This window comes from Penaeus japonicus, unplaced genomic scaffold (assembly GCF_977035675.1).
Source record: "Penaeus japonicus unplaced genomic scaffold, GWHDUDI00000001_assembly GWHDUDI00000025, whole genome shotgun sequence".
In the NCBI taxonomy this organism is placed as follows: domain Eukaryota; kingdom Metazoa; phylum Arthropoda; class Malacostraca; order Decapoda; family Penaeidae; genus Penaeus; species Penaeus japonicus.
The window spans coordinates 30882341-30897340 of NW_028234427.1; the positions used below are offsets into that span (position 1 = coordinate 30882341).

At 35.1% G+C, this 15000-nt stretch overlaps 2 protein-coding genes across 4 annotated transcripts in view; one reads left to right on the top strand and one right to left on the bottom strand.

The window, feature by feature from the left end:
• Positions 1 to 74: 74 nt before the first annotated feature.
• Positions 75 to 4780, top strand: LOC122264436 (kinetochore protein Spc24). 2 transcript variants are annotated; one of them, XM_043033331.2, is made up of 6 exons: positions 75 to 196; positions 1758 to 1961; positions 2593 to 2708; positions 2825 to 2952; positions 3172 to 3248; positions 4398 to 4780. In XM_043033331.2, the coding sequence occupies exons 2-6, from the start codon at positions 1769 to 1771 to the stop codon at positions 4517 to 4519; spliced, it is 636 nt and encodes a 211-aa protein (XP_042889265.1). In that variant the 5' UTR covers positions 75 to 196; positions 1758 to 1768; the 3' UTR covers positions 4520 to 4780. The 2 variants fall into 2 exon arrangements, with proteins under 2 accessions (XP_042889265.1, XP_042889266.1); XM_043033332.2 differs by having other exon boundaries at positions 112 to 250.
• A 906-nt stretch (positions 4781 to 5686) lies between these two features.
• LOC122264433 (telomerase RNA component-interacting RNase) overlaps positions 5687 to 15000 on the bottom strand; it is a 9574-nt gene continuing 260 nt past the window's right edge. Inside the window, exons 1-3 of one of the 2 annotated variants that reach the window (XM_043033326.2) lie at positions 14887 to 15000; positions 9905 to 9982; positions 5687 to 9412 (exon numbers count right to left, since the gene is read on the bottom strand). The exon at positions 14887 to 15000 is cut by the window's right edge and continues 230 nt beyond it. In XM_043033326.2, the coding sequence (XP_042889260.1) occupies positions 9302 to 9412; positions 9905 to 9982; positions 14887 to 15000 (303 nt within the window). In that variant the 3' untranslated portion in view covers positions 5687 to 9301. The remainder of the gene's footprint in view (positions 9413 to 9904; positions 9983 to 14886) is intronic. The other variant, XM_043033327.2, reaches the window with a different exon arrangement.

A 15000-nucleotide genomic window follows, 5' to 3' on the forward strand; every position in this document is an offset into this window, starting at 1 on the left:
TAAATAACAAATAAACAATTACGAAAGCAAACTCACAACAAGACACGTAAGAAAAAGAGAACTCAAAATTCAAAGCAAGATGCCTCAGGAGTCGACGCAGCGAGAGAGATTCAAACCCAAGTCAAAATCGAAGTCGAGGCGAGACTGTCATTTTCTGTGGATTTTACATTATATCGGCTCTCTACGATCGATTCTGGTACCCTGAGTGTTTTTTCTCCTTTTCGTTGAATGTGACGACATCCTTGTATAGGTGGATATTGTATATATATATCGTCCTCGAGTTTTGAATTGCTGTTGATACTGAATAATGCAAATGTCATTTCAAAATCCAGTATAAAAACATGGCATTTTTCGCCAAAATTTCGAGTGTGCACAAATATAATGAACTGTGGAGTGTGAAAGGGTTAACAAGTGTACATTTCAAGTATGCACTTATCCAGAAATTTTTTTTATTAGAACTAAGTAAGATTTTCTCAACAAGTCCTTCATGGGAAACCAAAAACGTCGAGAATACGTTGCATGCAATTGCTTCTTAATTTCGATTTGCACAGAAGGCCATACCCTGATCTACTGGGCACGTCCTTTTCAAATAATGGCTGAATATAGGTCATCCAGGTGTGCAATCAACAAAAAAATCTTGTGTTGCAGCTGCAACACAAGAATATATAATAATACACAAAAATATATGATAATATTGGTTTTAAGTTCCTTATAATTGCATTCCAAAATGGATAGAGAGTTATGACCTTTATTATAAATTTAGAGGGAATTTCATCCTCAGCTTATAAAGGTTCAGAAAAAGAGTAATCCTTTACAAGGGTGGAAAGGGTAACCTCACTATGCATAATCTCTCATAATAGAACTTCAAAGCAATTTATGATCATAGAAGGAATCAGTCCAAGCTCTATTTTAACAATTTACAAGGTGGATGTCAGTGGGCATTTGCCAGAGTTAAACCGACAGTCATTTGACACTGTACCACTGTTGTATGGGCCATTTGGTGTTAAAAGCCATCCATCACAGAACACAGGCAATATACCATAAGCTATTGTGAGGTCCTTCCAGACATTTATCCAGGATCCTGAGGAAGTACCCCTGATTTGTCTATATGTCTTTACTGTTGAGCATAATGAATTTGGTACTGTCAGTAAATAGCTTAAGCATATGTTCATTATGGAAAGGGGGAGAATAAGAAGGCCAAGGGGAAAGGGGAGGAGGGAGGGAGGGAGAAGGTTGAGTGGAGGCCAAGGGGGAGTAAGGGAGGGGAGGGAGACTGAGGGACAGGTGGAGGTCAAGGGATATGGGGGGGGGCTGAGGGATAAGTTTTATTTAGTGTCAGCAATATCTAGATTAATTACATTTGTTGACAAAATAGTGCAGTATTGTTTTTTTTTTCAGCAGTATTGAACTTTTTTTTCTTCTCTGGATCCCCCATAGTACCTCAACAAATAATTTAGTACCAGGAGTTTTCTAGTAAAGTCAAAATATTGTGGTACTGACTAATTTCATATAACATTTGACACCTTTAGGGGCAGTATTCTTCTAGAAATTAATACATTATTTTGTGGTCCATAGTAATATCTGGCAAATATATGGTATTAAATCAAAACTAGTTGAATGTACAGTTAATGTGAAATCCCTCATCTGGTTCACTATTTATAGGCTCAAGTATACACACATATATGCACTGTCCCTCCTTCCCTCCATCCCTCCCTCTTTTATGATTCTGAAAATAAATTTTCTCGCATTTCTCTCAGGATTTTGCAAGATGGGCAACGGAAAGGGCGGAGAAAGAATCGTCGAGAGGGACATTGCTGTCCTAGAGGAGATGACCAACCAGGCCATGTCGTTGTTCGCAAACAACAGGGTCAACTCTGCTATAAACACTTCCAAAGACACTTTTGTCAGTTCTTTGGCTTCATGCGAACACTCACGGCAGACTTTGAAGGAGACACTCAGAGGTATGGGTCAAGGCTCTAAAAGTGTGGGGGGAGGGGATTATTCTCGGTGTGCATTGTTTTGCCAAGACGGATATTTTCTCCTCGCAGGACATTTATGAATTTACATGGCACTCGCTCCATCGGTTAGCAAGGAGGGTGCAAGTAGGAGTGCAGAAATGATTGGATTGAGGCTGAAAATACTATGATTATTAGCAAATGCACACACTTTTCAGTGTGGCTATGTAATTAGGGTAGTCTTTAACTAAAGGAAAATCTTTGTAGTAGTATATACAGCCAAAGAAAGCAAAGATCAGCCACTGCAATAGACTAGAAATTATTAGATACTTCTATAATATCTCCTTGAATGTTCCTTTTTTTTTTTTTACCTTCATAATATTACACACACCTTAACACTAAACTGTGATAAATCTCATATATATGATCTGAGCAGTTTATATATGTAGTAGATGGAAGTGGATCTAAAATTTCCTTATATCCAATTGTTAGTAGACTCTAATGGCATAATGCTAAAGCAGCACATTATTGAGTGTACAGTGTGTCTTGATCTAACGTAAAACCTCTAGAGTTATGATTTATTTCCCATGCACGCTGCAATGGAACATGCATAGGTATATTATATGTGACTTTACAGACCTGCTACAAGTAGAGCAAGCCGAATCAAGTGCTCTGGATGAACTCCGTGCTGAGACGTTAGGCCCAGGAGCAAGTCAGGTGGTCTCACAAATCGCCCAGGCTAAGAGAAGAATGGTATGTTTCCGTCAGTGAGTTAGGTCATATTTGCTCTTTGGAATGTTACTTGTGTTGTAAGTTTATAACTGCCTTGTGTGAATCTTTATAACCATTTTCTAAACACCTTATTTCAGGAAGAAATAGAAGAAGAAATCAAATCAATTGTTGGTAGTATAAGCCACACAGAACAGCTGGAACACTCCCTGGAACAGAGAGCAAAATCCTCCAGTAAACACACCACAGCTGTCATACCCAAAATTAAGTTAGTAAATACTTCTTAATTTGTCTAATTCGATGATCTTCCATTGTGTATGTTAGTTTTGATATCTTGCAAGTAAATTGTTGCTAGTTAAATTGATATGAATGTTTTGTTAAACTTTGTAATTTACAATTTTTAATATTAGGATTAGTTAGTTATTATGTCTTACATTAATATTTCAGGGTATACTAAAAAAAAATTCTTTTTCTTTTTCTTTTTAAGGGCTGATGTTACCACCTTCACTCAGATTTCCCACCTGAAATGGGACTACACCACTCCAGAAAATGTTGTAAAAGGCTGTATCCTTTTAAGCTTTTGAAAAAAAATATATATAGAGAGAGAGAGAGAATTTCTTCTTCCTCTTCTCCTTCCTCTTATTATTTTTCTCCTTTTTCTCCTTCTTTTGAAACTGAGGTTCCAATAACCAGATTGAGCCACTTCTAGATGCCCAAGCCACCTGTTTTGATTATATTACATTTGCACTTTCCCAGGCTTAGTGCATCTTGGCTTGTTTCAAAGTGTTCTTCATAATGTTATAACTATATAATGATATATTACAAGCTTCCATGACGTTCACAGACTAGATTTTCAAAGAAGTAATAGTATTTCCTTGTAGTATAGGAGTAGTAGTATTGGTTACTTGTAGTAGTAGTAGTAGTAGTTACATGTAGGAGAAGTAGGAGTAGTAGTTACATGTAATAGTAGTAGTAGTAGTCACTTGTGGTAGAAGTAGCAGTAGTAGTCACTTGTAGTTACTAGTTCCCCAGATAGCATTAGCACACAATTAGGCCTATCAAAATAGCAATGATTTCTGAAACCAAGACTCCACAACTCGTCTTACCTGGGACCCAGACTCAAGTTCTGCATTATGGCCCTATTGGTAGCACACTCCTGGGAGAACTAGTAACTACACGAAACTACTGCTGCTATAGGCTATGGAGATCTAGTCTATGATCATTTTGTCTTTGTGAATTAATAATATACAATTTTAGTACCATTTGAAATGCTTTGGAGCACCTGTACGAAATGTTTTATTATTAGAAATAAATTTTTTTGTGTCGAGTGTTACGGTATTTAGCTATATCATTTACTTTCTTTTTTTCTTCCTTTTACTTAGAATTTTCTTCATTGCACAGTATCTAGGACAATTTTTAAAAATACTTTTATTTACTGCAATAGTATTTTTTTCTCCTTCTTTCTTCAAAACACAATGATGTCATCAATGATTTCTTTTCTCTTTATATATCTTTTCTTGTATGGTGTGCCTGTCTGTCAGTGTGTGTGTGTGTTTTTGTTCTACTTCAATGTATGCTTGCTTATATGTTTGTTTGCATGTCTCGATGAGTGTGCATGTACATACAAATACTTCTCACTTTAATGATTATTATTATAGGGAAAAGCATCCGTTGCACAACAGAAGCATTATTTCCTTAACACCCAGATTTCAGTCATTCTCCGACCTGAGAAGAGGGACCTCACGCCTTTCAAGCTTGACACGACATCACATTCCCAGTTCTTCATCACAAACTTCCTGTGGCAACAGATTGCTTCCGACAGTGACTTTATTTGAAGATCTCTACACGGATGTCCTGAATATTTTTTTCTTCTTTTCATGGTCTTCAGAAAATCTTCATTATCTGTCTGATCATCATTGTTTTTATGGTGATGCATTGGTTACATTCTGTGCTAATAAGTGCAAGTGAGAAAAGAAAAGTATAATTATCTCTCAGAGCAGTTAATGCTTTATAATCATTATACTCCTTGCCCTGAGATGAAAAAAGTCAAAGAATTTGTGTACTCTTAGTTCAAAAATAAATATATTGGATTTTTCCATACTGTTTGAATTACAATTCTATAGATTATATCCTGACACTCCGTCTCAATAATAATTATATGAATAAAAACTATGGCCCACATCATCTCAAAAGGACAATATTATAAAATCATAATACATACATTTTACAATTTGATATAAAAAGTTAGTTGCCCATTTTATTTGAAGCTGAATTACTATACAATCCCTTTTCTAGCATTAGAAATTAAAAAAAAAAAATGCATCTCTATGTAGGAAAATTATGAAACACACTACTTGTATTCTTTCTTTAATATGAAACAATATTAAATTTTTTGAGTCACAGAGCCATGCAACATCTTCACATGATCATAAAAGAATCAATACATTGAGGCTTACTGTAGATGTGCTCACTAATAATTAACATCACAAAACCTGAAATGTAAAATTTGCCGAAGACGTTGCACAAATAAAGGTAATACAGTAATATCACAATCTAATTCCTATTTTGGGGACATTTTAATGAAAAGTCACGACTTTTTATACAGTACATCTGTGATGATGTCAAAGTATTTCCTCTATTCCTTATATAACCTCATAAGAAACTTACATTTTCATAAATATTTCCTGAACAACGGGCATATATCTTTCATGAGCAGTAATCTTTAAACTCATAAAATACACAAAGAGCCTTTATTTACATAATGTTTAATGCATATTTGATATACTGTAAATACCCCCTTTATATTTACAAAAGGAAATAACTCAAGTGTTTTTATCGATAAGATTCATTTATGAATAATAGCTAATGAAATGAATTTTGAAATCATTTTCACTAAGAACGTTTTGTACAGAGAATAGGATCCCAACTGTAACTATTCAGAGATATTTTATATGTTTATTTATTCATTTATATATATATATATATATATATATATATATATATATATATATATATATATATATATATATATATATAATAATATCTCATTCATTCATACATGCATTTACACACACTGTAAATAAATACATACATGTAAGAGTGAGTGTATTTGCACATGCTCATGGATACAGTCACTCACACTCACACTCACACTCACACTCTCACACTCTCTTTCACACACACACACACACACACACACACACACACACACACACACACACACACACACACACACACACACACACACACACACACACACACACACACACTCACACTCACACACACACTCTCACACTCACACACACTCTCACACTCACACACACTCTCACACTCACACACACACTCACACTCACACACTCATACGCAATCACTCTCACACACTCATACGCAATCACTCTCACACACTCATACGCAATCACTCTCACACACTCGTACGCAATCACTCTCACACACTCATACGCAATCACTCTCACACACTCATACGCAATCACTCTCACACACTCGTACGCAATCACTCTCACACACTCGTACGCAATCACTCTCACACACTCGTACGCAATCACTCTCACACACACTCATACGCAATCACTCTCACACACACTCATACGCAATCACTCTCACACACTCACACTGTTTAACACTGTTTAATACTCACATATTCAAACACTCTCATTCACAAATTCATGCATGCATGCACAAACACACAGACACACACACACACACACAGACACAGACACACACTCACACTCACACACACACACACACACACACACACACACTCACACACACACTCACACACATTCTCTCACATACACACACACTCACACACACTCACACACACACACTCACACACACTCACACACACACTCACACACACTCTCACACACACTCACACACACTCACACACACACTCTCACACACACACTCTCACACACACACTCTCACACACACACTCTCACACACACACTCTCACACACACACTCTCACACACACACTCTCACACACACACTCTCACACACACACTCTCACACACACTCACTAACTCACTCACTCACTCACTCACTTTTACTTTGCTTCACCGTAATGGAAAAATAACAACATAACATTCCAGTGATTGTGGCTCTATTATAAATGATGCAATCTGCAATCTTTTACTGGAACTGTTATATGCCTTTCATATTTTATCATTACTAAATACTCTTTGAAAAAAAAAAGTTTTCCTGCCTCTCTATGCTTTTTTTTCCATTTTCAAATCAATTTGAGATATTCATCCACATAATTAACAAAATCAACAAAGTATATACAATGCAATAAACATATCAACTGTTCAGAAGTATATAAGCCTATATCACAATATGTTTGTCAGGCAAGGAAACTCACTGAAAGCAGAGTTCAAGATCTTCTTTTCCAATGATCTTACACAAAAACAAATGCTGTACAGATATGTTGGCACAATAATCTTATTTTATATATGCTCATGGTTCTGCACCATCATTAAAGAATGGATATGTATTGTGCATGCTGTACAAGTCTTCATCTTCAAGAAAAATACAGGCATTCAGTCTGTTTCCAGATTCTTTGACTATGAACCATTAAGCAACTTTTAATTATAGAAATCCATTTCTGATCGGTATCTTAATTTCCAATATATGCAAGCCTAATTGTGTGGATTTTGCATGTGTATTAACTTTACTGCTTCAACTATGAAAAAAAAACTATACAAGAACATAATAGAAATATCAGTTAATGACAGTGTCTTTCGTAATGATGTAAATTACAAATACTATCATCACAGGAGTAAGAATCAACCATTTTAAGCAATGAAAACTAAATGCTGATATGTATATATCACATACATTTAAAAAAAAAAAAAAAAAATGAAAATAAAATACAAAAGGGTTACTGTATGAAAAAGAGAGAGCAATAACCAGCTAATCAAAGAATGTAAGGCTGTTGAAAAATAAATATTGCAGGAAATTACAGTAAGCTATTAAATGCTGGCAATGAAAGAGTGCATTCACTTCATTTGCAAACAAACTTCAAGAGCATTGGTGAATCTTCATATTCCAGAATCCAACCTCCACATTAGTCACTTCCTCAAGGGCATTAGAACCCTCATTGCATTTCAATTTTACAAGTAATTACATGATCACTATCATAAGCAGTTAATACCACAGACAGATCTATCACTTTACTGCATTTTCAAATGGTATCTTACTGGAAAATCTGACAGGCATTGAATTCCTTATCAGCACTAACTAAATACCCTTCTTGGCAACCCTGCACAAATTGTTAGTTGCTTGTATTATTCTTAACTTTTATCCAATTTGTTTTCCCCTTTTTTTTTACATCTGTAAATCTCATACATGGTGTCCAAAAAATAGGCTTTTGATATTTACATAGAATCTAAAATATATTCATAGTCATGGCCACAGTTTAATGATGAGAATCCTCTTTATTTGGCTTTAGGAAAGCAGCTGTTCTATGTATCAATTAATCAACGAATAACATATACATAAACAAAACTTTAAATTGAATTTTGTAATCTGTTCTAGACTGCAGAGATGCAACAAAATACATTCAACTTTTTTGTTTTCATAGGGGGAAAAAAAAGAAAGAAAAATATATCTCTATCAATGCCTATATCAAACGTGCCTCTCTAATAGAATTATCCCATAAGCAAAGATATTTCACAATCACCTTTACCAACCTATGTATGAAACATAATCCCATTAAAACCTAAATGAATTGTGCAATGGGATGTGATGATGCAATGGAATAAAAAGTGCCAGGAATCTATGGAAGGCATCCACTCTTTTTGGAGAGACTAATACAACTACATTTGCATGTAATCACCACTTACAATAAATAGTCTTGAGAGAGAGAAAAAAGTCGTTTTGAAAGTAAGTACAGTTTTGAAGACAAACACACATCAAACCTTAAAATCAACTGCTAGTCACTTTCTTGCACATCAAACCTTGGAGTGACAGCTATGACACCTTTTTATTAAAAGTCACTCTAAACGCAAATGTGAGACTAGTAATCCATCAACTGTCAGAGATTAGTTTTGCCGTTTAATGTGTGTCGGGACTGAAATTAACATTTTCTCAACCTTGTTTCCCATCTAATATTAAAAGCTGATGCATAAGTATATTACTATCTACAGTATGTTGGTAAATCTTTGATTTACAATAGAAGAGCAAATTGTTTAGTATAATGGCTGAAAGTTGTAAAAGATTGAGAGATATTCCAAATCGTCAAAAGTAACTTCATTCTTTGTTTACAAAGTCAAGAGTCTAGATGCTAGAAAATAGTACCAAGAGACATAAAGACAACAACATCTCTCACTAGTACTCTAAAAGACAACCAGAAAACTATTAAAGTTCTACATACTAACAACTTACTCCCTTTTCTTGAGCATCTGACCCTTAAGATGAGAAGGTTTGATTATATATTCATAAATCCTTTGCATTTGGTCTTTTTTCCTCTTTAGCCAGAGCCGACTCTTCCAAACTGTCATGTTGTCAGAATCACATAAGCTAAAGTATATCAAAACATGATAGACCATCACACTATATTACATCTTAAATACAGACTAAATTAAGCTTGAACACCAATCATTTCACTAAAGGTCGTCTTTTCCCTTCTTCTTCGCACGACTGTTCCTTGTATTTCCGAACTTCATTCATATACTGAGACCAAGCATCAGTCTTACCACCATCAGGCTGCTAAAAAAAAATAACAACAGTTAGTCAACAATTCATAAGTTCAGAAGACATCTATATAAAAATCTTGATGACAATTTCTAATATATTCTATACCTATTTTAAACATTATAGTTTATAATCATCAATGTATCTTTATAGTAGTGGTCTACCAAATTTTAAAATTTTTAAATCATTTAATTTTCTCTTGGCTATAAAATGAACAAACACTTAACTAATTTACACTGCAATTTATCCTTTTAAAATTACCAATGCATCAATTTTATGAAACTCGGTAAACACATTCACAATTAAGAGGATACCAGAGACATTTCTAACATGGGAGGACAAATTTTTAGGTGGTACTGAATCAAGGAAGCGTCCCCTTTCAATACTTTGATACATATAATAACAAAGAAATACATCCGTTAACAAAAGATGACTTCTTTCTTTCACTGTCAATACGATCTACTTTTAAACATTTCCATAGACTTTCCTTCTCTCTTCAATCCTTACCTTTTCACTCTCTGCCTCCTTCCGCTGCTTCTTGACCATCCCAGTGGCCAGGATTCTCCCGCCCCGTCGCTTGCCCACCTGCGAAGAGACAAGCTCACCTCCATTAGACTAGGTCCATCTTGCCCCATATGACTCACCAGTCCAGGGGGACCTTGACTTTATCCTCCGCGGGAAACGCCGCCCGTCTCGCCATTCCCAGTGCCACTCTGTGTGAGAACCAAATGTGGCCATGGCAACACTCACTGCACGGTGGCCTTGCACGTACCTAAGCATAACCTTAAAAGAAATATTAATAGAAGTAGGTCTGCTCCTGCATCTTCGGGACACACCAAACCTCCTGCGCCTAAGACCTGCACTCTTAGCTGTCCACAAGCATTAAAGTTATAAACTATATGCAACTTTAAACTCAATTTCTGATCTGCAAGTAGTAGTAGTACTGCTGCTGCTGCTGCTGCCAAAGCTAAGAATTCAGTCTCATGACTAAAGAGTCGTTCCATGAAAAGAATAGAAATATTTTTTGCGTTAGAATTGGTAAATTTGATGATAGCCTAAGGTAAGCAGATGAGACATGCAGGCTCATAAATGGCTCATAAATAGACAATAATTAGCAGCTATTATAAAACTTACCAATAGTATGATGTATGTACAAGAGATATCTCAAATTAATATATCAACATTTTTCATGGCCTTTAGTAATTCTGATGTAAATCTGATGCTAATATAAAAAAATGTGTGTATATCAAGAAAAATACTTTATGATAATACTACAGTTAATCCATGAAAACAAAAAGTACTTTTCCAACCTACTTAAGCCATGTCAATCATACTCCTACTAAGCAATTGTCTATCCCGAGACGGACAATCAGATATCACCTGAAGCAGCAGCAAGAAATACCCAATAGTTAGGACACCTAAAAACTCAAAAGCTCAGTGGCTTATATAAGTGCACCTAACTCTAACAAGACCTAAATAAGAAAAGCAATCAAGAGCTTTTAACACCATAGTAAATAAATCTGCACATTTTACACACCAAATGACAAAGATCTTAAGAATTTATTTAATCATGTTTTATCACATTTTCTTTATGATCAGAACCTATTTACAGTGATGTGGAAAAGTAGTGAAAGCCTTTTAAAAGCATGGAATAAGTAACCTCACAAAGGTGACAACTGATACCTATGGCTACAGAATAGTTATTGCAGCTGAGGAAAACAGCTGCTGAGATGATGCACTGTGGATAATAATTATGCTGATAGAGAGGATGTCCATGCACTATGGCATATCATGCATGTGGTAACAGGGAGTGGCTAGACTTGAGAAACACATAAATAGTTAATGTTTAGTTTCCTTTGTGGGAATGTGATTTTGGATCAGTGGTGGAGGAGGGTGTAAGACTGTGCCATGCATACATCTATCATAGACAGAAACTATCAATTTATAACAAATACTTTGGTGGTAAATGCAACAGGCAAATGGTAACTAAGAGTAGATCGGAGTTCCCTCTTTCAAGACAAGAAGAAACATCTCCATTTCAAGTCTAACAGAGGGCAAGCCTGGCTACCATACAAACCTAGTAAAGAATGCAACTAAGTAGATTATCATCATGAGGTCAATAAAAAGGCAGAATGCTACGAAAAGTGTAAATCTTAGGTAAACGTTGTAAGTTGTGTGCTTTGCATCAATAAAAAGAACATAGGGTTCATTCTACATTATATAAGTAGAAGAGCAGTCAGGCATATATTCATGCTACTTTCAATAGGAACTTATCCAACCTATTACTTTCTCGCCATTTTTCATATTCTAAGTGGTCCTCAGTCTAAATGTCAGTTTAACCACTAGCTATCAAAATAAGCAAAATATCATAAGAATTTAAAAAACTGCACATAACATGAGGCAAAAATCCTCAATAGCTAAAATCATAAGTTAAGACATAGTAAATTTTTATATGATACATGCTTTGCATTAAGAAAATATAATGGATTTCTTATGGTCAGTACTTGGTAGTCTGGAAACTGACAAGGGTTTGGTTATTATCACTGATATCCTTTTCTATCTAAGGATCAATTTCTTTAGTTCTTTTAAGAAAGGAAACATATGTTTTTTTTTTTCATAGATATGATAATTTTCTACTGATTTACTATATGATAAGAAACTATTTCCAGTGTTATGGAAATGTAGTGAGAGCCTTTTCAACAGCATGGAACAGGTAACTATTTACAAAGGACTAACAGAGATCTTTATATTATTTTCTATAATGTTTTATCACCTTTTCTTTAGATTAGAAACTATTTCCAGAGATGTGGAAAAGTATTGAAAGCCTTCTCAAAAGCATAGAACCAATAACTATTCACAATGGAGCCAACTGATGCCAAATATGGATATGACAGTAATTTTCAACTAATTTTCCCTAAATTCCTATGATTCTAAGAATACCCCATCTACCTCTACCCCCTTCCCATTCTGGTCATCTACATTCTAAAGAGCAGAAAGGGAAAAGCACATACAAACAATTACCCGTTCTTGAAAATTTTGGTACGAGTCTATCAAAAAAATATTGCACTGCCCTCACTCGTAACTGCTACGGCACGGATAAAATGAGAGTCAGGTTTTAGGACTCTAACCAGGGAAAAATAATATCTAAGAAGGGAGGGATAATTAGAGTATGTGTATTAACAATAACCAAACTTTTTCAATAATAGTCTATATCTATTTTCTTTTAATTAGATAAATATATCAAGAAATAACCTAACAAATGAATAGAAATAAGTAAATGGATATGAATAAAATGTATAGACATATACTGATATATATATGTATATATATGTATATATAAATATCTATAAAATTATATAAGTAAATAGATAAAAAGCAAAAAGAAGAATAAATAATAATTGCAACTAAATAGTTGAATATATATAAATATCTATAAAAATATATAAGTACATAGAAAAAAAACAAAATGGGGAATAAATAATAATTGCAACTAAATAGTTAAATATATATAAATAATAACTATATAAGCAAATAAACAAACAAATAAACAATTACATTCATATTCACAATATACTAAAAGCTTCTTTCCATTCACCGGAGAGGCACAGTTTGACTGCGAAGTCTGGAAAATTTGAGACTGTCTACTGGTCCCCCCTGCCCCCCTCCTAGTCCACTTTGTTTGTGCTGAGATCCATATAGTGTTAGGATATGGGGCTAATGTGCATTAAATGATAAATCCTTGTTACATTAGCATTTTCATGAGATACTCTCACACTTTCTCATCTGAGCAATATAATATTGAATAGAATAATAATATTAATAATTAAATAAAGTATAAAGCTTTGATTCTTCCCAATTATTGACTCAATATCAAAGTTTGTATAAAACCATAACCAAAATGAACACAGGCTTTTTCTCCAACACCTTATCAAAGTCATATCAATAGTAATAATAACCATAAAACAAGTCATCAAATTTCATCACGCCCAGACACAATTCTCAAGCGATTACATGAAAATAAAATCAGGAAAATAAAAGCCGAACCCCAACGATTCTACTCTTGTGACGTAATAATTAGAGACACGAATTAGATTCTGAAACTACCTTCAATCTTCCCTACTCTCTAACCCACGTCATTAAGTCGTGGCCAAGGAAGCGTAGAATCGCAGTCCTTGATGGGCTGCCGCGGTCTTCTTTTCTACAGAATATTTTGAATACATAAGAGTGCCATCCTTTATGTTCTTTGTGGTCATTACTGCCGCAGGTTTTTTCTATCTTTGGGGGAAATTTCTTTTGAAAATCTACCACATTAGGAACTAGTCCTATCACAAATTTTGCTAAGATAATATTTCATGATGTATTGGTTGGCTTTTTACTGGAGCACCAAAGATACACATGCCACGGCAATGATTTTATTCATCGCAAATTTATCGGTAACTTTTACCCGAATACTTCCTAGGTTTTTAATGAAGCATTTGCAACTTGCTTTCCTAGTGTTTCTTGGTAATAAATACATCATTTCTGATCAGATGTTTGTTCTATATTATGTATGTATCCTTGCAACAGAATTTAATGCAAAATATAAATAAAATCTTTGCATTCCTTGAAATACCCCACAAAGTTTAAACTTTAAGCTGAATCACAAAACATTACAACCTTACACCCACAGCATCTGACCCTTGGTAAAGGTTTACAAGACTCCAGCGATGGATTCCAAACCAGGACAGAGTTCTACCCAAATCCACTTTAACTTCCCGTGATCTGTTAATTCCAAGCGTCAAGTGATTGCCACAGCTTCCATGCTTCATGCTTCACCAAAGGCCAACACATCTCCAAGCATATTCTGGCAAGAATAGGGCTTGCACTGGCTCCATATTTGATTATAAATTACTAGAGAAGTCTATAAGCTCACTCATACCGGAATATACAAGGTCGAGGTTTGCTGGCCCGATTCTGAGCATCAACGCGCTTAAAACCCACACCAACACGCGGGAATCTTCCAAACGTTTACATTACTTTAAACTACAATCCGCAACTAATAAAATTTCGCCCTGTCTTCAGCCTCATTAAGGTACAACTGAATCACCAAAGATCTGCATTAATAGCAAGTCGTTAAGCAAACACAAAGCTGATGTACCATGCAAGTTGCAGCAAGAAAACACTACAAGCTTTTCCTTCAACTCTAAAGTGCAGATATTGCTTTAACAAGTAGCACATTTCTCCATACATCTATCTCTGTGTATGCTTTCTGATAGATCATCATATCATAATAGGCCCTGAAAGATAAAAAGCATGAGTGTTGATCTGTAATGATTCTTTTTTTTCTTTTTCTTTTAACGTTTAATTTAACGAGGGATGAAGGGGGGGAGATATTCAGGACGGACTAGGCCAGGCTTTCTGTCTATATCAATGAGATTCGTTTTTTTTTTTTAAAGAGTACAGTAAATATGGTGAGACAAAAGCATAATGATATGATAGCCTGGTCTTACAAAACTGAGTGACGTCTTCTTGGGGAGTTCCTTGGCCGAGGAGTGGGGCGAGGAGTGAGGCGAGGCCCTGTCATCGGCCCCAGACACACTCGAGCTCTCCTTCAGCGCGGGCCT

What these genes read in the sequence shown, in the direction of transcription:
- LOC122264436 (XM_043033331.2), top strand. Translation starts at nt 1,769, where the DNA reads ATGGGCAACGGAAAGGGCGGAGAAAGAATCGTCGAGAGGGACATTGCT. An exon ending in CCCAGGCTAAGAGAAGAATG is followed by an intron (nt 2,709 to 2,824) that starts GTATGTTTCCGT and finishes ACCTTATTTCAG; the next exon opens with GAAGAAATAGAAGAAGAAAT. An exon ending in AGAAAATGTTGTAAAAGGCT is followed by an intron (nt 3,249 to 4,397) that starts GTATCCTTTTAA and finishes CCCAGATTTCAG; the next exon opens with TCATTCTCCGACCTGAGAAG.